Source organism: Dermacentor andersoni, chromosome 4 (genome assembly GCF_023375885.2).
Source record: "Dermacentor andersoni chromosome 4, qqDerAnde1_hic_scaffold, whole genome shotgun sequence".
Taxonomy (NCBI): Eukaryota; Metazoa; Arthropoda; class Arachnida; order Ixodida; family Ixodidae; genus Dermacentor; species Dermacentor andersoni.
Genome location: NC_092817.1, coordinates 90969125 through 90994335, shown reverse-complemented (window position 1 = coordinate 90994335; position 25211 = coordinate 90969125). Strand labels below are relative to the sequence as shown.

General features: G+C 45.9%; 1 protein-coding gene across 1 annotated transcript in view; it reads right to left on the bottom strand.

Moving 5' to 3' along the window:
- The window catches only part of LOC126536813 (fatty acyl-CoA reductase 1-like), a 52481-nt gene extending 27759 nt beyond the window's left edge, over positions 1-24722 (bottom strand). Inside the window, exons 1-5 of the mRNA XM_055074017.2 lie at positions 23706-24722; positions 12953-13110; positions 6829-6945; positions 1635-1810; positions 130-202 (exon numbers count right to left, since the gene is read on the bottom strand). Of these exons, the coding sequence (XP_054929992.1) occupies positions 130-202; positions 1635-1810; positions 6829-6945; positions 12953-13110; positions 23706-23817 (636 nt within the window). The 5' untranslated portion in view covers positions 23818-24722. The remainder of the gene's footprint in view (positions 1-129; positions 203-1634; positions 1811-6828; positions 6946-12952; positions 13111-23705) is intronic.
- Between the last annotated feature and the right edge of the window lie 489 nt (positions 24723-25211).

Sequence of the window (25211 nt, the reverse complement as noted above, 5' to 3'; positions counted from 1 at the left end):
GCGTGTACTATAAACGCAGCATTTCACCACTGACTGTAGCGCGCAACGTATGAATGTAAGGTATGAAATACATTGTACAAGATATTCGAACAGCAATGATACAATGAAGAAAGATGCCCTGCGACTTACGCATCTATTTCGTATTTGCTTACAGAGGTCCAGAACTCTCCTTGTGCCCAGTACGTTGAGTTCAAATGCGTCCCTAAAATACAGACAAGTAAAAATTTTGAAGCTTAATAACACACTCATTTCTGCACTTTTATATCATTGCAGCGTTCACAAAGCGATGAAGCATGGTATTTCAACCTAGGGTGCTACAGCGTAAAACTATTCCAAACTTTTCGATTTCAGTTCTGCAATCAGCCTTCCATGATTCGTCAAAAAAAGTTCGGGCCACTCCCACTTCGCCTGTCTTTCACGCGACGTCACGGAAACTGCGAAAACGTCCCATCTGATATCATGTGTGGACAATTATGCATGATTAGACCGAACGAAAGCAAAATAGCTATATCTGATTCGTCGCTTTTTTCGCCGTAATACTCTGCCATTGATCAAAGGCTTTCCAGCTGCGTCCACTTCGCCTGTCTGTCACGCGACATCACAAAAACACGAACACTCACCCCGTCAAAGTGAGATGTACGCGTTGAGGTCGCATTAGTATGCCGAACAATGCTGATTTTTTTTCAGAATAACCGGAGACTGCCCCTTTCCGAAAGGACTAGAAGATGGTATACCCTCCTCGGAACGGCCGAGGAGCATGAATTTATATGCGCATAATAAACATTTTTCCGTGGTAGCATATTATCGAGCCCTTTCGGCACGTATAAGACATCGCTCTGCCAACTCTTTGCTAAGGATTCGTTTTAGCAGCGTTCTTTACCTTTTGTTGCACGCCGCAACGATTTTCGACCAGGCCCTGTGAGCTAAGCAAGGGGAAGCGGGCCAATCGCAGTTGCCGGCATCACCCTCCTCATCCGGTTATGTATTTTCACCGTGCTGGCTCGGCCCCGTCTAAACCCTCTTCACTTGAATGTGCTACCTCGCCTCTTGTCAGCCAATTCGATAAAAAAATCTGCTCAATGTAGGCAATACTATTCGATTTGAAAGCAAGTGACCTCCTATAAACGAGGACTGCGTTTGATTGGGCTTTTAAAACAACGCTGCCGGTAACCGCCAGATGGTTGCGTCGGTCGTTACGTAATCTTGACGTCCGGAAATTGGAGTATATAGTTTAGCGTTATAGGGCCCCTGTTGTGCGCACGCAAGTGACATTTTTTCGCATTACGTCTTGTTTTTGAGGAACCATCACTTGAAAACGTTTGCTCAACGCTTCATCGATCGCATAGGTCTACTCATGGGTATACCATGTGCATGCTGGATGTGAAATGTTTGACAACAATTTGCACTGTCATTTCGAGATCCACTTAACTTGCGAGGAAAACTATACATGTCGATTTTTGTTGTACTACTTTGCGTTACGAACTTCAAGCTTATAACGCGATAGAACTATACATTGCTGCTGTGTGACTCCGTTTTTTTTGTGTTACGAACGGCAAGTTTACGACATACTTTGCTGTTGTGTGACACTCCAATGTGCTGTTTAGCAAACAGCCGCAGGCGTTTATCTCACTTGCCTGAGAGGTTCTTCAAACTTGATCGTGGCACCAGAGTGAAAGACGACAGACACATTGTCGACCAAGGTGGCCCGATCAGACGCACTGAGCCCCAAACCTGGCTGAGCCAAATCTCCGGCCAGTGCCGTTACTTTTTCAAGAGCCCCTGGCTGTTCTTTCTTTAGGCGTTCGAACATCTACGAACAAGAGAAAGAAAAAAGGAAAACAGATAAGAACGCGGGTGGGCACATCTTACATTGCTATTCTTCAAAAAAATTAAATTATGGGCCCAGGCTATCCAGAGGGCCCAGGAAAGAGCGGAGCATAACGGCGTTCTGTCCTTTACGTGGGCGCGGCCAGCGGCTACAATGGCCTCTCGTTAGGAGGTCCTGAAGGTAGCTCCTCAGGATTAAATAAAGTTCGTTGTCTGTCTGTCTGTCTGGGGTTTTACTTGCCAAAACCACTTTATGATTATGAGGTACGCCGTAGTGGAGGACTCCGGAAATTTCGACCACCTGGGGTTCTTTAACGTACACTTAAATCTAAGTACACGGGTGCTTGTACTCCAGGATATACTCCAAGTACTCCAGGATATTTCATAAGCATAAGTATACAAGGATCGTAGGATCGCGCGACGGAAGGCGGCGCGCTTCCTTCCCGCTTTCCTTCGTTAGGTGCACGAGATTGAGCCGCAAGCGCCGGCTCACCCTCGCCCGCTTTCACTCGCACATACAGCATACGGCAGGCGAGGACGATATTTTCGCCCTTGGACTTTATACGGAACCTCACGGCGACGCTGACGAAAAAAAAATGCGCCTGGACTGTGCATATAATTGCTGTCGCAATAAAAATTGACAGGCATGCGCGGCACATGTAGCGTGCTCCAGCGCAAACTGGAGGAGCGCCTCTATAGGAGCTTCATTTTCGGCAGCACCCACTAGAGGGTTCGTACCTTGCGAGGAGACAGCATAACGTGTACCGAAGAGTAAGCACACGTATCGAGACTATATGGCACACACGTCACATCACTTGACCCGTGGTACGATACGATACTGCTGTTGCTTCTGCTGATGATGATCTATTTGCATTCCCTTTTAAACGAGGCGGTGAGAAATAATCATCTAGCCTGCTTGAGTTGACCAGGTCGAGCTACATGCAACGACTATGCGGCGCACATGTCACATCCCTTGACCTGTGGTACGATACAATGCTGCTGCAGCTGATGATGATAATCATTTGTTTGCATGCACTTTGAAACGAGGCGGTGACAAATAGTCACCTAGCCTGCTTGAGTTGACCAGGCCCAGCTACATGCACCATGAAACTGCTACTTGCAACTGCCACATGTCGGGACACTTTGTGAAATACAACGTAACTGCAATGCAGAATTTGTACGTAACGACACTACGCGACGCACAGGTCAAGTTGCGATAGTTGACACCATATGAGGCTGATGATGATGATGATGATGATTTATTGGCATCCCCTTTGAAACGAGGTGGTGAGAAATAATCACCTAGCCTGCTTGAGTTGACCAGGTCCAGCTACATGCGCCTTGAAACTGCTTCAGATCGATTTAGGAAATGCATTTGATGGAGTGAACGACGCCTTCCATTTGAAATTATACGTAAATGTGGCTCCGTTGTTTATAAAGACGTTCGCATGTGCTACACTAACTGTTCTACCATTATCATTGTTAATGGTAATCTATCCGAGCCGGTGTCTATTCTTTCCTATCTAAAACAGGATTATCTGCTATCGGCACTTCTATTTGGCCTTTATTTAGAGCCGTTGTAAAGTTGCGCTCTAAAGTGCTGTGACATTCATGGTTTTATCATTTTGGGCAACGAACTCAATGCATCGGCTTACGGAGATGATCTTGCCTTTTTCTTCTCAGAGAAACCGAGTATTCACAAAGTTCTATCATAGACTGAAAAAAGTGGTATGGCTTCTACTGCCCAGATAAATTGGTCGTCAGAAAGCATAGGTATTTGATTTGGTTCACGAGGATGTACGCCGACTCACTATACTGGTATAGAATGGACAACCGTGCCACCCAGATGCCTTGGTGTTCCTTTTGATGCGTATAAGCTTAGTGCACATTTTTGGAGAGAACGTGTACCGGCACTTCAACGCCATGCAGATACTTTTACGCTCCACTGCCGTTGTATGTTTGGCAGGGCGGTGGCTTGTAACTTGTTCCTTGCTACAAAAATATTTTATGTACTGCAGATACTTCATTCTTCTCGGACTTCCATTCAAAGTTTTCATAGAATATTCACTACTTTTGTGTGGTCTTCTACTTATGAACCTATGAGGCCATATAATATCTTTAGACCTGTATGTGCTAATGGACTTCGTCTGGTGCATCTATTTGTGCGACAGATTGTTTGTCGTTTCTTCTTAGTTCGAGATATTTCACTCCCAGTACTACGGTCATTCATACAGGTTGATTTAGCCAATGCTTCACCCAACCTGGTAGTTTTATTGCACTATTCTGAGTGACCTTGTTTGTGGGGTTGTATGCATGATTTCGCTACGGAATTCATCTTGGTTCGGTTTTCTGTTGAGTAGCTCTACACAGAGTCCACAAAACAACTGTATGCAGATACGATATCAATGATTTTCCCACCTCCCCTTTACCATTGTACAGTTCTCCAGTCTGCCGAGGCACGTATTTCAGCGAGTCTGCAAGATGACTTTATCCCTATGTACAAAAACATTTTTCTTTAAATTAAACAGTGAAACGTGACCTGTGAAAACAATGTGAAAACAGGCGTTTTTGTATCCACTGTGAATTGTCGCCGTTGCGATGTACCCGAGACTATAGAGGATTGCTTCATAAATTTTAAAGATGCAATATTATTTCGGGATGTACTTCAAATAACTGTTCAGAAAGACTTCATCTTGAATCAACATACCATCCGATACTTGATTGCGCCCTACGATGAAGACGTACCATATGATATGTTTTCCTAAATGGACTACATAGCTTATGGAAGACACGCATGTTGGAGCGAAACGCTCAAGCAGTTGCCTCATCCGAATTTCAGCATTCTCAAATGATTGGACACTTCAAGGACATGTATGACTTTACAGGTTTTCAACCGGACTGGTACCACCTCTTGATAAGTTGCTTGTCGTTGCCACTTTTTTATTAAGTTCAAATCTAGTTGTAGTTTTTGTGTGGTGCATGGTGTCTTCAACGTGATATATACGTCCTTCCTAGGCCATGAATACGAGGTGCTTTGGCTAGTGCTTGCACGTTTCTCGCGTATATATGATTCTTGAATATACGTGATGCAATAAATACCATGTAAGAAAAACCAAAGCGCTGGCGTGACTCAGTGTTAGAGTAGCTGAATCCCGCGCAGCGGGCCCGGATTCAGTTCCTGCGGGAACTGGGAATTTTTTTGCTCATTCTTGGCGATTGCTACGACAGACACCTACGGTGGTGGACAACATCGCCAACCGAAACGGCCATTGGAATGAACCCATGTAACAGCCCAGGCTGTGAAAATACCTATTGGCGCATTAGTGACGTTATTGAAGGGCATACACCTGAGCGATCACTTGTATGAGTATGTTGCGCATCCGTTGTGCAATCGCAATTACCGCTGTCTCCTTGTTTTTCTCTTTCTACTACCGTTTTTTTTTTTACCTACGGGATGGGGTAGCAAACGAGACACTCGACTGGTTGACCTTACTACCTTTCACCTTCTTGCCTTTTCTCTCTTTTTGTGTCTCGCCAAGAAAAAAAACGAAAACACATTTCCGACCATATATCTCGAAGGGGACAATATGTCAGTTTCCTTCAACCGGATAACAAGTAATTTTCTTCAAAAACGGGGAATAAAAACGGTGGGAATAGGGTCAGTTGAACAACTTTATGATCTGGCCTTAACTTTGCTTTTTTGTTTGCAAAGGAAGCTTTCTTTTCTTTCAATTTTTTTGCCTCGGTTGTCAGGCAGATCGCCGTCGTCATATTTGGCCGAGAAACTGAGCCGATCTTGGAGATAATGTATATTCAAAACTGGACCAAGGCCAGATACTGTGCAATCATGAGGCGTAACTATAGGTGGGCCGTTTGTGACACCGGTGGAATGTATGCGTCTTCGCAAGAGTTTTAATTGGGATTTTAACGCGAGCCAACCCTGGAGACAGTGCAATTAGAGGCGTGGGTGAGTCGATCCGCACAGTACTATAGCGTTACAGTCGCTCAGGTGTACTATGTTGACCTAACTTCATCGCTTCTCACCCGTCGTGGTTGCTCAGTGGCTATGGTGTTGGGCCGCTGAGCACGAGGTCGCGGGATCGAATCCCTGCCACGGCGGCCGCATTTCGATGGGGGCGAAATACGAAAACACCCGTGTACTTAGATTTAGGCGCACGTTAAAGAACCCCAGGTGGCCCAAATTTCCGGAGTCCTCCACTACGGCGTGCCTCATAATCAGAAAGTGGTTTTGGCACGTAAAATCCCATAATTATTTCATTGCTTCTCTCTTTGTGTTTGCTGTTGATGTGGGGGCGTTGGTTTTTGGGTGCGCAAGCAGGTTTGGGTATCCACTCCCGGCTTGCGTTCTTTTGTACTCCTTTGCGGTTATCTTGTAAGCCCAGTTGTTCACGTACCGTAACTTTGCGCACGCCAAATCTTAAACTCCCTAGTCGTGTAGACGTAGCAGGGCGACACATAGCTGAGGCGAGGAAAGAAAAAGCACGAAGAACAACTACGGCGTTAGCGTGAAGGTTGTCTGGAGAGGGATGACTTGTGCTGTGGCGGAGGTTTATGCGTCACAAATCGCGTTTGTATAGTTCAGTGCGACTCCAAAGGACAATTGGCAAAGTTTCGATTGTAAGTTACAGTTGATTATCGAACGTGAAAGACTAACGACCATTCATTTCGTTCAAAGAATAAAGAAGTCAACTTATTACCGGGTAGCTGCTTGAACAAAAGGAATGTCATCACATGTATGAGAGCCTATTATCTACAGTGCGTAAAAACGGCTCCTACACAACGTAACGTAGTAAACAACACATAATGTCAACAAATTCTTCACTAACACAATCATCGGTATCAAAGAAGCTTCGCGTACACCGATTACCACACTGCGTGGGATCCGCATTGCTTTTTTTTTTCTAATGCTGCAAACATTGTCAGTTATGGCGGCCTGACGAATACATATCTTTATATATAAATGGGGATGTATACACGCACCTGTGAGTCGAACATTTTCTTCAGCCTCGCCTGTGGTTCTTCGCCGCGCTTGCTTCGCACGAGGAGGTAAATTCGCTTCAGGCCAGAGCAAGATCTCAGGAGTTTTTCCAAGAGAACCTGAGGAGGAAAAAACTTTATTGAGCAGTTAATTGGAGTTATGGCAGGTCTGGGGTGGGCCCTCAGTCAAGGGCTCCACTGGGTCTTGCGGCTCGCTGAGCCTGGTCCAGGAGGTCCTCGCTTGCGAGCAGTGCCTCCCACTGCCGTACGAAGTCCGTGACCCTTAGAAAATGTGGGTTGACATTGCTTGGCCGAGCCGTACATTCCCACGTTATGTGGGCCAGCGTGGGTTTTGCGCCGCACCAAGGGCAGGTGTCCGTGTAATATGTCGGGTGCTTCTTGTGTAAGAGGTTTAGGTGTGGGTATGAATTGGTTTCTGTGCGACGTCAGTCATGGGCTTGTCTTCTATTTAGTTTGGGGTAAGGAGGGCCCTAGGTCCGTCTCTCCCTCCTCTGATTCTCTAATATGTTGCGCACTGCGGACGGAGGCTCCTCTAGGGTTCTGGCCGCTGCTCGGTCGTTGCTTCCTCGAGCTATGCGGTCTGCCCTTCCGTTCCCGTCCAGTCGGTTGTGCGCGGGGCACCCCGTAATGCCGTGGTCCATGTCCAGGCGTGAGCCGAGTATTCTTTGGGTGCTGCGCGGTAGCATTCCCCGCATGGAGAGACGACACGCTGCCTGCGAGTATGTAAGCACATGAGCCGACTGACCCATGAAGTCGGGGTCTCGTATCGCCAGCGCTATTGCCTCTGCCTCTGCTGTGCACACCGAGGTAGTCTTAACCGTAGCGGTTACAAGCGAACCTGTAACGTGGGCGTATAGGAATTCAACGCACGTGGAGTAGCACTCTGGAAATGCGTTACCGTTGTTTCGGCATGTGGCCATCAACTTTAGACGCTTTGAGCATGTGGTTTGACGCTTTGAGCATATACTTGCCTCCCAGTAGGCCTATTTGGACACGTTTGATGGGATGGTTAACTGGAGCGTAAGTGGAAAAGAAGAAGATAGATTTATTCACTGACAACCTAGAGTTGAAGTTGTGTTCGTTTTTTAAAGCACGCGTGAGGATGAAAACAGAAAGTGGCGCTAAACGTAGAACAGCGTGAAGCAATATTAATGTACGCAGATACGTAGTGCACGCAGACGATGCCAGTATATTTTTTTCATCACCTGACTCTAGCAGCCTTGAGAATGAAGCTAAGACTGCTCTAAAAATTTTTCATGTATGGTCAAAACGAAACTAAAAAAAAACAATAGAAAAGCAATAATCTATAAGCCCAAATCTAAGCAAATAATCAGTTCCATCAACCATGTTTATGACGATGTAAACATAGAAATTGTAGATAGTTTTAAAATAATTGGAGTTATTTTCACACAAAATATGCTTTGGGACGAGCACATAGAATCGATATTGGGCAAATTATCTCGTGTAGTTGGCATGATGGTGCGGCTAAGACCTCTTTTACCTTACAGAATCAAGGTTCCTGTTTATAACACCCTATCTTTTTCTACACTCTATTACTGTCTGCTCGTGTGGGGTGCCACATGACGTACGAATCTAGAAAAGGTACATATACTTCAGAAAAAATTGTTGCGAGTACTATTTAACCTGCCTTACAATGCCCACAGATCAGACTTATTTCCGAAAGAAAATATAATACCCGTGTTTAACCTTTATAATTACAAGTTAAGTCAAGCTTTCAAACGGGAGGTAAAAGAGAAATTAAAGTTTCTTCATGAGTTATCTAATCTCACCAGGAACACGCATTCTTACATCACAAGGTGTACGGAACAGTGGAAGGTAGTCACTCTGCGTGCCAATTATTCTACACAAAAGATATCATACACACTACCAACACTTGTAAATTTGTTTCTGAAATCAAGTCTTGATATTTATATAACTGATGTACGAGCTTTACGTGAACATTTTGTCACTCAATCTTTCTTAAATAATTGAAGAGCGTTTTTCAGGTAATTTGTGTTTTTGCGTTGATTTTTTGTGCATATTTCACATATAGTCAATTGCTATGTATATATATCTCCTGTTCAATCACTGTTTGCCTTGTAAAGGAGGCTGCGGGCTCTAGTCAAGTCGCTTGCCTCTAAAGCGACTTTTACCCGCAGTCTCATCCATCACTGATGGAAATAAAGAAGTTATTATTATAGTGTGTGAAATCTTTAAAGAAGTGCAAGTGTCGCCTTAACATTGTTTTTCTTTAGAGCGCAGCTTTAAGACCAAACTACACGTACGCTTGACGGTGCGTTACAGGTCGCACCCGCGTGCCTTGCGTCTGCCGCACCTCGCGAGTAATGGCGGTTGGAACCTACAAGACGCGAGCGAGCCAGAGCGCGTCCACTTGGCTCAGATTTTCGCCTTGGTAGACATCGTTTCGTATTTTTGTGAGACAGCCAGAGGACCGATATTTGTCTGAAGAAGACAGACAGCTTTAGAATAGCGTTTGTCGCCTTAAGTACAATAAACGCCTGCACCTTTGCGAGACGTTTTTTTTTTTTTTTTTTTTTAGCGTCCTCCGTTACGCGGAGAAATTTGCTCGGACGCCTGGCCTCTCTAATGGGACCGGTGCGGCGGAAGAGTCTTGGGTTAGTTTGGATCCATGTCTTGATGTTTTGAGTCACCTGTTGCATGCCTATTGTGGCTATTTGCTGTGTTTGCAGTTGAATGGCAGACTGGACTGGCTCACTAATTACATTTGGGAGTTGAGCCACTTGCCCCGTTTAGGCCTTCATTTGCTGCTCCAGGCGGTAACCCGGGCTTCTAGGTTGTTAGTAGGCGACGCGCGTGCCGACGTTACGGTGCTGCCCAAGCACACGGGTGCCGAATTCCCCTCGTCATTCATGGGTCCTCCCGGAATCGGAGTGTTCGTCCTAGCATTTTCCAGTGCATGAATTTTTCGCGATCTAGCTGCGCGTTTTGTCTCCTGAGAGCTTCTAGCTCTTTCCGCATCTCGAGTTCCATTGGGGAAGATTGGGAGGGTGGAGAGGAGGAATGAGACGCGACTCCCGCCCAGTTACTCACCTGTTTCGAAGAGTTACCAAGAAGAGGGAAATTCCTTGCTTTGAAGGCCGGTGGCTTCGACCCGGTCTAGGATTGTAGAGCATTTTGCGTCTTCTGCGTCTTCTGTCCCAGTGGTGCTTGTCCGGACTAGCCTGTCTTCTTTTGTTAGGGTGGTGGTTGTTGTCCTCCCCGTTGCTACCGCGTTGATGACGTTGTCGCTCCTCTTGGTTGGGTCGTTGATCCCGGGCGCTTAAGTTTCCGGAATTTTTCTACACACTCTGCGGATCCAGTGAGGTAAGCTCCTCCGCAGATCATGCAGGATGGTGCGCACTCATGCTCTGCAAGTCAGTCCGTTGTGGAGCCGACTTGTTTGCCACAGAAGCCGCATCTTCCTTCCTCTGGGTGGGGGCAGTTATCCACCCAGTGGCCCACCGTGCCGCATCTCTAGCACGCGGGTATGGTCTTATACTCACGGACCGGGAGGCATTCATAATTATATTGTATGTAACGGGGGAGTCTTCGCCCTTCAAAGGTTACCACCACCACGTTAGTAGTTCCCAATTTTAGCACGAAAGCGATCTCGCCCTCCCTCCAGTAAAGCTTGGGCTTGAGAGAGGCGGAGGTTTCATCCTCGCGGACGTTGATCACCCCCTTGCGTACCTCTCCATTCAGCTTGAGATGGCCGCGAAAGGGACAGGAGTGTTCCCCTACCTGCAGGTCGAAATCTTTGATCAGCTTGTCAGCTACCGGTGTTGTCTGGGTTCCGCACGCGATAACGTTTTGCTTCCATACGGGCCACACATTGAGATCCCCGGCGGCCACTTCACTCACGTATTGGGCCACCGCCGATCCCACGTCACCATGCTTGAAGGCCATTTTCAGGTCCAAGGTACCTCGGGGCTTCAACACCACGATTGGGTCCTGGGAACGGAGTCGGGCGCCAGTTGCGAGCCGTCTTCAGTTGCAGCAGTGGTGCAGCTCGAGCACCGTCAGCATTCCCGGCGCGGAGGGAATTTCCCGCCGCCGTTGACGTCAGCGGCGCCGCGCCGACGCCGCCCTTGGTAGCCATGTTCGCTTGTTGTTTGTGTTGCCGCTGACGTACAAGTGCTTGAAGACATTCACTGTCGGTGGGCAGGATGTCCTCATCTTGGCGCTTGGGCTCGATTTCGGTCCAATTCACGGATGTCGGGTCATGCCCGGTGATCTTCTGCGTCGCCATGGCCGGAGAACTTCCGACGCTGGCTGCGCCGAGCTTAGCCCTCGTTAGGGTCTGCTCAACCGCGGCATGATGAGATCTTCAGATCGGCGTAAGAGCGCCGAAAATTGGTCCACCTGCCTCAGGTCGGTGTCTACAGGATCCTTGCGATGTTCGGCGCCGGATAAGACCAAGATTTGCGGTGTGCCGTGTGTTGTTCCGCGGTTGCAGTCGAAAATCGACGGAGCCGATGCGTCGCACGTCCGACCTCCCGGAACGCCTCCGAGCCCTCGAACAAGGAGCGACGCAACCAGTGGAAATGCGTCGACTACCGCTGCTGCTAAACGAGCCACCCGAGCAGAGGCTCCGCGCCGCCTCCGAGATCGCCCTGTCGTTCAGAATCCGACTCTTTGCCACAATATATCGCGAATTACGAACACCTAAACAGCTGTGCTCAACATTCGCAGTAGGAAGTATCGTAATCGTCGGTGAAATTTTTTCTTGGTATGGTATGGTATGGTATTCCTTATGCGATGGCTCACACCCACTGTGGGGGATTGGCCAAGGTTTGGATGAAATTAGGCAATCTTTATGAAATACTAAAATTGATAAAGCTAATTGGAGGAAATGAACAAAAATAAAATGTTTAAGAATTCAAGACAATCTCTTTGTAGCAATTATAAATTGCTCCACGGTTGAGCAAATATCCCTGTGGCACTTTCCAAGAGAGGAGGCTCCTAGAGAAAGGATATCTATAATTGAAAAGCTTAAACCAAGCTGTGTAAATCTTGATTCTAGAATATTTTTTCTTAAAGAAGTAAAACGTCTTCCGTCAGACCAACGCAAGAGCTCGTGCTTACATTATGCTTGTAGTCTTCATCAGGCACTGTAAGTACCCCAACAGTATGGTATGTGGCTGGGCTCCTAATGTAGTACAGATGGGGCAGTTAACCCTCCATCTCTCCCCTCAATGCATTAAACGATCATGCTATACCAACTAGCTCCTGTCGAAGCATTCTTGAAAATATCCGGCACTGAAAATCAAAAGCGCCGCTTTTTTCATCTTCATTCTTTTCTGAACTGGCCAAACAGTTGGAATTGTTAGCTTCTCAGGAGAAGGTTTTAGTAAGGCAACTACGGCTGAAAAGACTAACGCTGCAAGTGATGATAAAGAATATTTGAAGTAAGGGATGTAGTGTATACACACGGCTCAAGTGCTGTTGTTTCTTTGACAGTTGAAGCAGTTGAAACAGTTAGTGCTTGTAGATAAGTGAAAGAGATAGTGTTAAGATCCCTGACTGGGGGTTAGGCCAGTTGGTGCATCATATTGTGTTATTGAGCGGAATAAGGGCGGAACGAAACGATGTGGACAGGGCAGGCAGATAGTTATACCACGTCGCCTAAACCACTCACTCTTGTTTCCCACCATTTCCAGCGTGCGTGTCGCATTTACAATAATCAGAAAAGTGACGGTGTTTACTGAACTGGCGGATCTACGGAGCTAATCATGTGCTGTTTTGGGGCTCCTTTTCTATAGCTACCTGTCTGTTGTGAAGGACAACTCAAATATTAAACGGCGGCACGAAACTTGCGTGCGCAAAATGGACATTAGCTGCACCTAAAGTAATAGTGTCGGCGTTGCAACGTGATGGGAGAAGCCAAACTCTGCGCGGTTTTGTTTTTAGTACACACAGTCAACATCGTACGCTAACGTTACCCAATACTTCCACAACTCCCCAATGAACCTAAATGTGATAAACGCAAGGAACTCAGCAGATTAATAGCTCCCCCCCCCCCCCCCCCCCCCCATTAAATGCAGACGTCACAAAGGCCGTGAACATCTTGGCATCAAAAGCTTACCTTTCCAATGAATCCTGTTCCTCCTGTGATGAGCACCACTCGATCCTTGTAGAACTGCGCTACCTGGGAGCCATCGTTTCCTTCGTGGACTCCCACTGGTGTTGCACTCTGCTGTTCTAGGTAGGCTTCGTGTGACATGGTGGATGCTTCTCGGCGCTCTGAGATTGTGAAAAAGTGAACCGTTAGGAGAAATAAAATTTCAGCTTTAGGCGCAACGTTTCATTATTTGCGAAGTGATTAAGCCCAGGGTAGCTGCCTATCGTGTTGGCTGGCTCACTTTAATCTTTCGTTAATTGCGCGTTTTTTTTCACAGGAAACAATTTATCTTGAATCGTACCTCAAATATTACCTGTGGTATCTCTTACAGTCATTTCCGAAGCTGAGTTCAGGTACAGGAAAATAATTATAGACGTCACCCATACCGTGCGGGGAGATCGAGTGGTCACGAACTTCCTGTAGCTATATATATATATATATATATATATATATATATATATATATATATATATATATATATATATATATATATATATATATATATATATATATATATATATATATGTGACAGCGCAGCTTGTTCGGTTTGTCGCTGTGGTGCGTTGTATATTCTTTTATTTTCTTGTAAATCTATATATTAGGGAAAGCGCAGACCACAGCGCTTCGCCAACGCAGTGAAAATCATGTAGCCAGTTTGCTAGCGCTAAGTACGATGCGAACGTCCGATGTACCTATAGAAAGTTTTCTATCATAAATAGAGTGTCTGCGGGCTCTAGAAGCTTTTGTTTCCTTCAGAAATAATTTGGGCGCCCTGCCATTAGGATTTGCAAACAAAATACATAGGCGTATAGCGTCCGTCTAGACAACTTGCATATCTGAAACAAAAAGGAGGTTGGTGCTATGCATAAGAAATGCCGATTTTATCACAGTACACCCAAACCATATTAAGCAAACTAAAAATAAAAACTCGAAGAAACGGATTAATACACCTACTGTTCACTATCCGAATCGTCGAATGACATTCGTCGACAGACATCTGCTGGAAAGCTGCCCCCAACTATTATGTGACGACAAGGCTCAGGTCAGGAAATAAAATTGGGGGGTGGGGCTGGAGGGAGGTGAAGGGGTGTTGTCGTCGTAGTCGCTAAATACATCACTGAGCTTATTTGCACACTGAATGCTGCAGAACTGGTTATCATATCTTGCCAACGCATACACTCTTGGGACCGCGCCGTCGCATCTGCATGACATCACGTTTTATTGCTTGTCAAGACATCAGTGGAGGTGAGTGCGGCACTTTCTACTCAGCACATAGCAGGGCGCGGAGTACAGCAAGTGTAATTACTTATATTTCTGAGTATGTACACTCGAACGAAGTTATAACGTAGTGCTCGGGACCTCAGAAATTCTTCGTAATACGTGTTATTCGTTGTAAAGGTAGAGCACCGTATCGCTCACACTATATCTATAGAACAGGCTAAAAACGATTAACATAAGATAAATTTTATGTTAAAATAATTTAAAAACTACTTAGGGAAGTAAGTCGCGAAGCTAATCAGCTTCGAGAAAATTTGCAGGTCCTCGTGCCACGCTTGAGCGACACTAATGCAGCAGCGTTGACAGGACCTGCCTAGCCAATTCTTTGGTTACACAGCGTCCGCGTTACGAACTGCAGTGGTGTTTCTGATTTGTCGCCTCAGACTACCCGGGCCTGTTCGAGAAGCTGCGTGCGCCAACGCTTATTGTCTGAAAGCCGCGCCTCTGTTAGCCTTGGTCAGCCTTGGGCATTTCGCGACGACAAAGCAACTGTTTCCAACAAACATAAACTTGGTGTGAAATAGAGTTATCTCGGGTTATCAGTGAGCATAGCTGATAACGGCAGTATGACACCTGCCTAAATGCTTTGCGAGCAGACTATTTATTCCATGTGCACCTACCTCCGCTCGCAGATTTGTCATAGTCTTCCGGCTCACTTTCGTTAAATGTTGGTCGCATTTCTTGCTATGCCAGACAAATGGGCTAAATTCTGCACGCACGTACAACACTCATAACGCTCCTGAGTGCACACACACGTAATTCATTGCAATATCAGCACTAAACCCACCCACGCTGAACTTTGCCTCCACATGAGCAGGGACTTCACCCTTAGATACACCAAACAGAAACAAGGTGCTTCGGGCGGACGTCGTAGAACGCATGCAAGTACCGAGAAAAAAAAAAAAAGAACGAGTGTTCAAGAATTATTTGTAGCACTCCTAATTAAGCCCATAACGTTAAAATTTCGGGACACATTGGACACAATGTGCCTCCCCCCCCCCTATATCTGTTAAATATAATAGTTAAACGGGAAGAAAGGGGGCTAACCAAGGGGCCCGATTTTTATTAGTGATATCATAAGAAGCCAACAAACTCTGACACCATGGACAACATAGGGGATGTTACTTGTGCTTAATAAATTATATAAAGAAACGATAAATTAATGGAAATTAAAGTGGATGAAAAAACAAGTTGCCGCAGGTGGGGAACGATCCAATAACCTTCGAATTACGCCTTCGATGCTCTATCAATTGAGCTACCGCGGCGCCTTTTCCCCATCCACTTTCTTGGGTATTTATGTTTCCTAGTGGAACCCTGGGAGTGTTAGGCAGTGTCACACTCACAAACCTTGGTGGCGGATGGGGAACATCCTTTCTGCCGCAGGCGTCACGAGAACGTGATCTTTGGGTGACGGCAACTGGTCAATAAACCCACACACGCTACCTGAAGGCATCAATGTTGCCGGATTCGAGACCTTAATATTCGAGTCAATATAATAGTTGTGTTTTCGGATACTGGAAACAGTAGCTACAATGGCAGCGGGAGGTTTGCGAACACTTGTATCAGATTTTCTTTTTTTTGCGATAGCTGTGTTTTATCCACGCGCATTTAACCTCGCACACAGATTTGGCATAGCGGTCTGCACGATTTTATTATAGGTTTGGTTTTGGGGAGTATTTGTAGTTATGCCGCGGCTGCGTGCAAAATTTTGGGCCGCTCGTAAATGTCAGGGCAGTCGGCCAAAGTTCGCGTCACTCGCAAGACTAATTCATAACGCTTCGAAACACTTGAATACGTATTTATTCTAAAGGCCAGGTTTAACCAACATGCTTTGCGCTTTGCTTACGCATAAACCATTACTTGGCCTGTTCTTGCACCAAGCGCCAATAAGGCATCTTACTTTGTTCACAGAGGACACGGAGTGAAGTTTGTACAACGCCTGGAAATAGCGGAAAAAAAGGAGAGTTTAAGAATTATTTGTAATGCTCCTCATAAAGCCAGAAACGTTAAGATTTCGCAACACGTCGCAATAAATTTACCCCCTAGCCGTCGCACCCTTTCACATTTCTGCTAAACATAAAGTTCGTATGACAAAGAATTCTCGCTATACATCGGGGAATAGCTGATAACGGGAGTAGTAACTGATAACGACCTCATGGTACTTGCGAGCACTTGCTTAAGAAATTGTTTGACAAAACTGTATTTGATGCACACGCATTTAACCTACCCACACTTTTGCCACAGAGGTATCTCCACTTTTTCTAAATTTGACCTTGGTGGCAGATGCAGTTAGGTCATGGCAGCGGGATAAATTTTGGGCCTTTCGTGAAACACCCATAACGCCCCGAAGCGCGTACACACATAATTTATCTAAAATACCGCAATTTACGCACATATTTCGAACTTAGCACAGACATTACCCATAACTTCCCCCTTAGATTCACGAAATGTAAACTAGTTGCCTTGTCTAGATCACCGAGAACACTGGAGAAACCAACTACAAACCTGCCATGGCACACGAAAATAAATCAAAAAAAAAAAAAAAAAACGAGGGCTCAGTAACTTTCTGGCAAGGCTTTTATTTGAACCAGGAATACGGAAGCTTTGCTACTCATTAAACTTAACGTTCTAACTATTTTCGCCGAACTTAAAGATGGTGTCTTGTACAGTGGTTTTAGAACTTTGGAAATATATAGCGATTAGCGGCAATGTAACGCTGCGAAATGCTTGAATAATTTACTTTTCACAAGGGCTGTAATTAGGTTGAAGAAATGAAGCATTTATCGTTCGTTCTCCACGACCTGCTTCCTACATGAAATATAAACACCATGCTCGCATAAATTACCAAGCACACCGGAGAGGAGCAACTATATGCCGTGTATAATATTTATGCATTGGGAGAAAAGGAGTATTTAGCAGTTCATTTCAAAACACATATATACGCTAGGCAGTTCAAACTTTCGGTACAATTCTCACATAAGGAAGCCCTCATTTTCTCTAAGTATGAAATCTCTACCTTTTATATATCTCCCCTCTGTAGAAAGAAAACTCTTTATGCACTTCTAAACGAGCCAAAAAAAAAAAAAAAAAAACGAGGATTGAACAATTGTCATAGAACGCCTCTCAGAGACAGACATTTCAAAGTTTGCCTATCCATTGCCCTCGACAATCGCCAGGCTACCTTAGATTAGCCTTCGACGGTGATTTAGTTTCTTTCACGAAATGATGAAAACGAGCATATACCGTTTTTGCATGAAAGCATCAACAGCTTCGCGATCGCTTTATAAAATTTGGACAGAACCCATCTGACGATGAATGTCGACGTTAATGCGATTAGCTTTGAAGTGTGGGGACGCGATTATCGCTTCTAAAGCAGGCGAAGAAGAAGATGGGCTCATGTGCAGGTAGTGTGAGAATCGAACACGCCAGCGCGCTCGAGTTGAGCGGCCGCGGTTAAAATTAAACTAAATTATGGGGTTTTACGTGCCAAAACCAATTCCTGATTATGAGGCACACCGTAGGGGTGGACTCCGGAAATTTGGACCACCTGGTTTTTTTTAACGTGCACCTAAATCTAAGTACACGGGTGTTTTCGCATTTCGCTCCCATCCAAATGCGGCCGCCGTGGTCGGGATTCGATCCCGGGACCTCGTGCTTAGCAGCCCAACACCACAGCCACTAAGCAACCGCGGTGGCTGGCGGCCGCGGTGTCGGGCGCTCCCGAAATCACCGTTGCAGCATGGCTGGCCTGTCTAAATCGTTGCTGCGGTGGCTACCTCCTCCAAAAGCCAATGTAGTGAGACACCGCATTCACAGCTTCACTGTGAACTACGTAATTATGAAAAGTAAATGAAACTCGGCGTATTGTTAGAGTGGTCTTAGCGGCTAATTGTTGTATAATTTGCTTGAGGATAGTTTCGATAAAACAAGAGTTACCAGCGTTTTCTGTAACCACACCCCTTCCGTAGGTGGCCACGTATTGACAGCAGACAGGTATTCTGTAACGCTTGCAACTTCACTGTGAACTACTTATTATATGTAAATGAAAATCGCCGTCATGATAGAGTCGTCTTAGCAGCCAATTTCAGTATATATATTATAATGTTTTTTCTTAAATACCTATATTAGATTGAGAGCTACAGAGCATTCGCGAGAAACTGGAGACGAAAATTTTTTCGTGCCGACGCGACACGTAGACGGATGAACATCGACCACCGGCGGAGGGTAGCTCTATAGAGCTTCGCTGTAAAAGCAGTGCTGATCGGCTTGCGCCTGAAGTGATTACCCGCGTTAGCAGGGTATCTACCTTGCACCGAGTTTCGCGTCCAAGCTGCTTTTACACAAATAGCTATGTAAATGTTGCGATGCAAGATAATGAGCTCACGTGCGCGCCTGAAGCGATTGCCCGCGTTAGCAGGGAATCTACCTTGCACCGAGTTTCGCGTCCAACCTGTTTTTACACAAAAAGCTATGTGAATGTTGCGATGCAAGATAATGAGCTGACGTGTGCGCCTGAAGTGATTGCCCGCGTTAGCAGGGTATCTACCTTGCACCGAGTTTCGCGTCCAACCTGTTTTTACACAAAAAGCTATGCTAATGTTGCGATGCAAGATAATGAGCTCACGTGTGCGCCTGAAGTGATTGCCCGCGTTAGCAGGGTATCTACCTTGCACCGAGTTTTTCGTCCAACCTGTTTTTACACAAATAGCTATGCGAATGTTGCGATGCAAGATAATGAGCTCACGTGTCTTTCTGGAACCTTGCCGGCGGCGTACATCGCACGCCAAGTGTTTACAGGTTGTGCCGACTTGTTTTTTTTCCCTTGTTCGTGCGTGAAGCATCCTGCTTTCTTTTATAACTGAGGGGAGTACCCATGCGCTAGGTAATTGCTACGAGATGCGTACAACAGATTATGGGGGCGATCTTGATTATTTTATTTTCGTGCGCTGTTTTTTAGAATGTGGGATGTCATTGCCCTTGTTTTTCTCTATTTCGCACATTGCAGCCCCCCGACAATTTTTTTTTTGCATTATTGGCGAGGTACAGAACGAATCGATCAGGCACTCATTCTGCGATATAACAAATATTTTTGCAGGACCGGCGCCCCTGTGGGAATCGTGAGAACGGGGATGCTTTCTCGGCCTTTCTACGGACCTTGTTGCCTGACGCTGATGGCTGACGTCGTTTGATGCGATAGCGATGACACTCTCCTTCGGCATTCCGCATCTTGGCTTCTTTGGAGGTATGCCTGTGCATCTCTGGCTGTCTCTTCTCACCACCACAAGATTGCCCATAAATGCTTTCATGCGAACGCGTTGCTTGGCGTGAAATTTGATGCGTTCATGCTTGAGCTTTTACACCAACGCTGTTAATACGACTTCAAAAGCTCCCAGGAACGTTCTCTACCACTCCCGAAGGTTCAATCGTGAAATTCATCTGTCAAATAGGAGTTCAATTAAAATTGTTAGGACCTCGTTTTCGGCCCGTGGAGGCGCGCTGTCAGAAAGGCTTAAGTTACCCCACTTTTATGAAATGACCAAAAACGGCAGAAACTTCGTATTTACAGGAAATGGGGGCCAGTTTACGTGTGACGTGTACCGAAATTGTGTCGTGTGTGCGTTATACGTGTGGTTTTAAGATAATTGCTGAATACTCGTCTTACTATTTTTATGTGGTATACGAGGCATGTAGTTGCTTTTCCCATGGTGTGCTCGGCAAACTATGCGAGGCAGGTGTTCATATTTTGTTGAAGTAGGAAACACGCTGTGAGTGACGAGCGATGGATGTTTAATAGGTGTAGGAAATACAGCCGGTGCAGCAACTTACTTATTCAAGCGTTCCAGAGTGTCATACCGCCGTCATATACAATGTTTCTCAAAGTCAGAAAGCAACTGTGCAAGACACCAACTTCGAGTTCAGTGTTAAGTTTAATGTGTTGCGAAGCTTTCGTGTTACTGGCTTCATTAGAAGCATTGCAAACAATTACTCAGCGCTTGGTTTTGCCTTACTTTCGTGCTTCGAAATGGGTCTGTATTTGGTATTACCGATGTCCTCGGAGAAATAAACTAGGTACCCTGTTTATATGCGACGGTAAATAGACAAACGTTTGAAAACGTTTCTATATTTACCGAAACTTACAAAAGTTTGTAGTGTGTAGGTTAGATGGGGCATTTGCAATAAATTACGAATATAAGTGCTAGGTGAATTGACCACGGAGCACCCGTCAGACAACAAGCTGCTGTTCTTAGACTTGGAGTTATCGTTCTCAAGCAATCATGTATGCTGGGGTTACGCTCCTCGGTCTCATAAGAGCCTTCTTTCCTTTTCCTCCGCGCACTCAAAGATAGTCAAGCGCGGTATTGCGAGATCTTGCATGAAGGCGGCTCTCATCAGGTCTCGTGACCACCAAGTGGATGCAAGCTTTGAATTATAAGTAGCCAGGCTGAAGCTCGCAGGTTTCCCGTTACCGCTTTTAACCAGCATCGCTGAAAGCCTCGGAACAAGCCTTAAAAGAAAGCAATCGGCAGCTACACAATCTGAGAATCGCTCATGGCAAATGGTTGTGGTGATCCCATATGTGCACCAGGTTGCGCATGATCTCAAAAAGTTTGTCAGCAGGGAAGGCGTTAGGTTGCTGTTCCCTGCCAGAAATAAGTTAGGTAGCCTGTGCTATCAAGTCAGTCGGGTGACCGAGAACAACAAAAAAAGTTGCAAAAAGCCGCACAGACAGAGTTTTGTTGGTGACTGTTGTGACTGTGTGGTTTATGAGATCCCTCTTTCATGCAAGCGTTTTTATATCGGTCGAACGGGGCGGTGCATCAATAATCGCATGCTTGAACACTCAAACAATGTTCAAGAACGAGCTAGAGATAGTCAGTTATCACTGCATTGCAATGAATGCGACTGCGAGCCGTCTTTTAGAGATGTGACCTATCTGTCAGAATACCAATCCAATCGTTTCAATAGTTTCACAAGAGTAGCACATGGGCGTAACCCCCATTCTAAGGTGGGGATTTACGAAGGCTCGGGGTGGCCTTGGTAAATGCCACCCCGATCCTTAGGCGGCACAACACTGTCGCCTCAGAGCGGGAAACTTTTGATGGCACTTGTAGCTTTAAGGATGGATCCAACGAGGGAGCCTTCTAACGAGCCATCTGAAATACGATGTGCAAGTAACCTTCCGTAAAAGAAAATGTCATCAAGCTAAATATTATTACAAAAAGTGCTGTCGGGGAATCGTAAGCATATCGCAGATGCGTACATTCCCGAATGTAACTTGTGAAGTATGAATTCACGGTTAATAATAATAATAATAATAATAATAATAATAATAATAATAATAATAATAATAATAATAATAATAATAATAATAATAATAATAATAATAATAATAATAATAATAATAATAATAATAAACACGCTGGTTGAGAAATAAAAACTGTTCCAAACGTCTCAGCGATGAGCCATAAATTCTGAAGAATGCCTGTACAATCAAAAGGAGGAGCCGGTGCGAAAGAGGAGATACAGAACAATGTTTGCGACAGTTTTAGAGAGCCCAAAGTACAAGCGCAATGCCAAGATACTACGAGGGCGTGCCCGTAAGCCAGAGCGCCAGATAAAAGTGTGCAACCGAATTCCAAAACAGGACGAACGCACATGCGATGTGCTACTATGGGTGCGTCTCTTCTCACTCCTTTACGATGGTTGATTTGCCTACGCAAAATGCCAGTGACACGTCTACTTTTTCGGGCTAAATAATCAAGGTACGGGCGCCACTTCAAGAGAAGTGCCATAAATGATCCCGAGATATATAATGGACTGTACCTGTGGTATGTCTTCAAAATGATGAGACATGGACATATGCACTGGGTCATGTAACGGGAAAACGAGAACGGCAAATTTACTGGCATTGAGTAAACAATTATCTAGCCAGTTCTTCAGGGCATTGAGGTAAGCAGCCTTTCATATAACGTGCGGGTATTTTCAGAGAGCGCAGGAAATGAAATATCATCCACCTAAGCATTATAGTTACTAGATTATGATGGACTCAGGCTCATAAGAATATGGAATAGGCACCGGGGAAAGGAATCAGTCTTGCGGTAGTCTCCTCGTCTGTTTGCTGTCAGGGTTTCAGGCTTGTCAACAGCGTTCTATTGCTCAACACGTCCTACATAGAAGTAATTTTCCAAGCGTGAAATAAGCCCGCGAATACACGCAAATTTACCGCGCCACTTTGCGTGTATTCGCGGGCATCTGTCACAGTCGGATAAACACTTTTATGTATGCCTGTATCGAGAGTCATTCATGTTGCTCTACAATTTTCTCGCTCATATGTTTCATCTAATTAAACTATTTGATAAGTTCATCAATGAATTAAGACTAATTATCTAAATAGGCGGTACGAAAAAAATAATCTGAGCATCTTCAAGCAACGGCAAGCAACGTTACCTTGGTTCTGTTCAGCTACGTGGCATTTGCATATATTAATATCTTGGTGCATGACAGATAATCAATAATATTCCTTTTCCCCGCGGAATCATCTGTAAATCCAGGCGACTATAGATCCAAGAAAACCATATATCAGGAAAATCGAGCTATCGAAACAACGTGATCCGCGGCATCGCATACGTTAGTAATATTTAGAGTCAATGGAGCAGCGTAGTGTTTATCGTGCTAGCTGTATGCGGCTTTTTAAATCTACATGTGGCATTCCTTATTGAGCAGCTGGCCGTGAGCCCAGTTTGATAGGGACTTGTCAACAACAATTTATATGCGATGCGCGTAATGAAGTCCTCGTCCGCCAGAGTAGCGCTTGTTCTGACCTTCAAAACACGCGAACATAACTCCACAGTTCTCCGAACATGTGCGGAACGGGAACAACTTGGGAGTAAAGTGATCTGCGCTGCTCTTGCGCGAGAGTGCAGTGGTTAGCGCACCCGACTCCAGAATGCACATTGCCGCAGTGGTATGCGTTCGTATTCTAGTAGTGGCATTTGGCAACAAGTTTTCGATTTCTGCTTCCCCCCCCCCCCCCCCCCCCCCTGGAGATGGTGAAGCTGGGGATGACGATGACAGCGGTGGTCGTTAGCGTAACGGATTGGACGGACAAGGCGACCCCGTTTCAAACGCTTAGCTGTTGTAGCAGTAAAATTTGGAACGGATCGAGCATAACCATACGACAATGAAAATTCTCGCTCGCCTTGTCAGGCCCATGCTAAAACGAGCAAATGAGAAGGTAAGAGTTATCAGCCCTGCGACATTGTCATCTTTCAAGGCAATATCCAGCTGCGGACTAATGCGAACTTTTATCTCCGTAATGTTGAAGCGGACTACAAAGTTGTCTGTAGCGAACAGGGGTAAACACGAGGTATACTGCAAACCACATGGCGCGTAACAACACACCTGTCGATATATTTTTCGTCACCCCAGTAATACCTACCGGTCTGAGGGGAAGTCTCAGGGCAGGATAGGGCTGTCGTGCAGAAAACAGAAGACGCCGCAGCTGCAACATCTCCACAGGCAGCGGACGCTTTTCGGGAGGAGTAGGCCATGCAGATGTCGCCAACTTCGGTGTAACCGTCCGGGTCGCGGGAAATATTCCTCGGTGGTCGTTTTCTTGCGTGTCTGGCGCCGTTCTTCACATTTCAGTTGTTATATACAAGCGTCGTGTTCTTCGTCGCAGCAGTACTTCTTCCCTCTCCGGTGCGCACCGCGCACCTTGAAATTAGCAACAGCGTCTTTGTACCCAAAGGAAACTTTCCACACGGCTTGTGGCGTGCTGGATTGCTCGAATCCCGACTCGACCACTAGTTCACAGCTTTCCTTTGAAGTGTTGGCCGATGACCCGTGACGAATGACGCTAGCACTGCAAGCTTAGCACCACCTGTTACAACTAAATATGCGAAAGCGAGCAGAACCTGATGAACCGATAACGGCGACGTTATAGTCTGCGTGCGTTTCACCGTCCCCCACCCTGCTTTATCTGTCCTTGAAACTGCATAAACATCTCATTTGCACTACTCCGCCTCTTTAGCTCGCGCTTTCTTTCTTTCCTTCGTCTGTTCTTTCTTTCTTTCCTTCCTTCTTTCTTTCATTCTTTCTTTCTTTCTTTCTTTCTTTCTTCGACCGTGCGGCTTGCTGGCTGCACCGTGAGTTCAGCGAAACCCTTTCTTATTAACGATCACGTATTGCTTCATCTTGCACACGTGTCCCGGCGCGTATTTACAATTGCTAGATGGGTGCAGCGGGTCGTGGCACTTGCGGAGACGCCGGACGTTTGCGCGCGTGCTCGAGTAAGAGCGGGTGCGAGAAAGGAAATGTACGTACTTTTGCTCCTTGAATATATGACTCTGCCTAGGCACTACGGAGGAGTTTCTTAACGCGTGTTGTATGCGTTTGTCCCTAGGCGTGCCGGCAGAAGTTGCGGGGCGTGGTAGTGCTGAACTGAGCGTCGTAGGTTGCCGGCTGGACGTAATTATATTTATTGAATCGTGTTTTTTACTAATTGAAACAACGTGTCATTATCTCGCATTATTGGCGGCGCCTTCAGGACACCAAAGCGGCAACGGCGACACCAAAGCTAGAACCTGGACTGGTCTGAGGGTTGGGGCTCACCGAGGCCTGTGCGTGAAAGGGGTGTATAAGATCGGCTGTCCGCGATCGCGGACAGCCAGTTTTTTATGCGAGCACCCCCTGGCACGCTTCGGCCTCCGCGGCCCCAACCCACGGCCGCCCTGCTTCCAGCTTTGATCCCCCCCGCTACCCCTTGAGTGCCTTGGAGATCTTGCGCCGCCTGCTTGATTGTAACCTCAGGTGTTCTCCTGAGGCCTCCGTTTACCGGTCACATGTGCCCTCCTGGAGCAGTGCTGGTAAAAATTGCAATCTATCACTGCGACGAAAAAAGCGACCCGCGACTTATACAACACCAGTCAGAACCTCGCCCCTT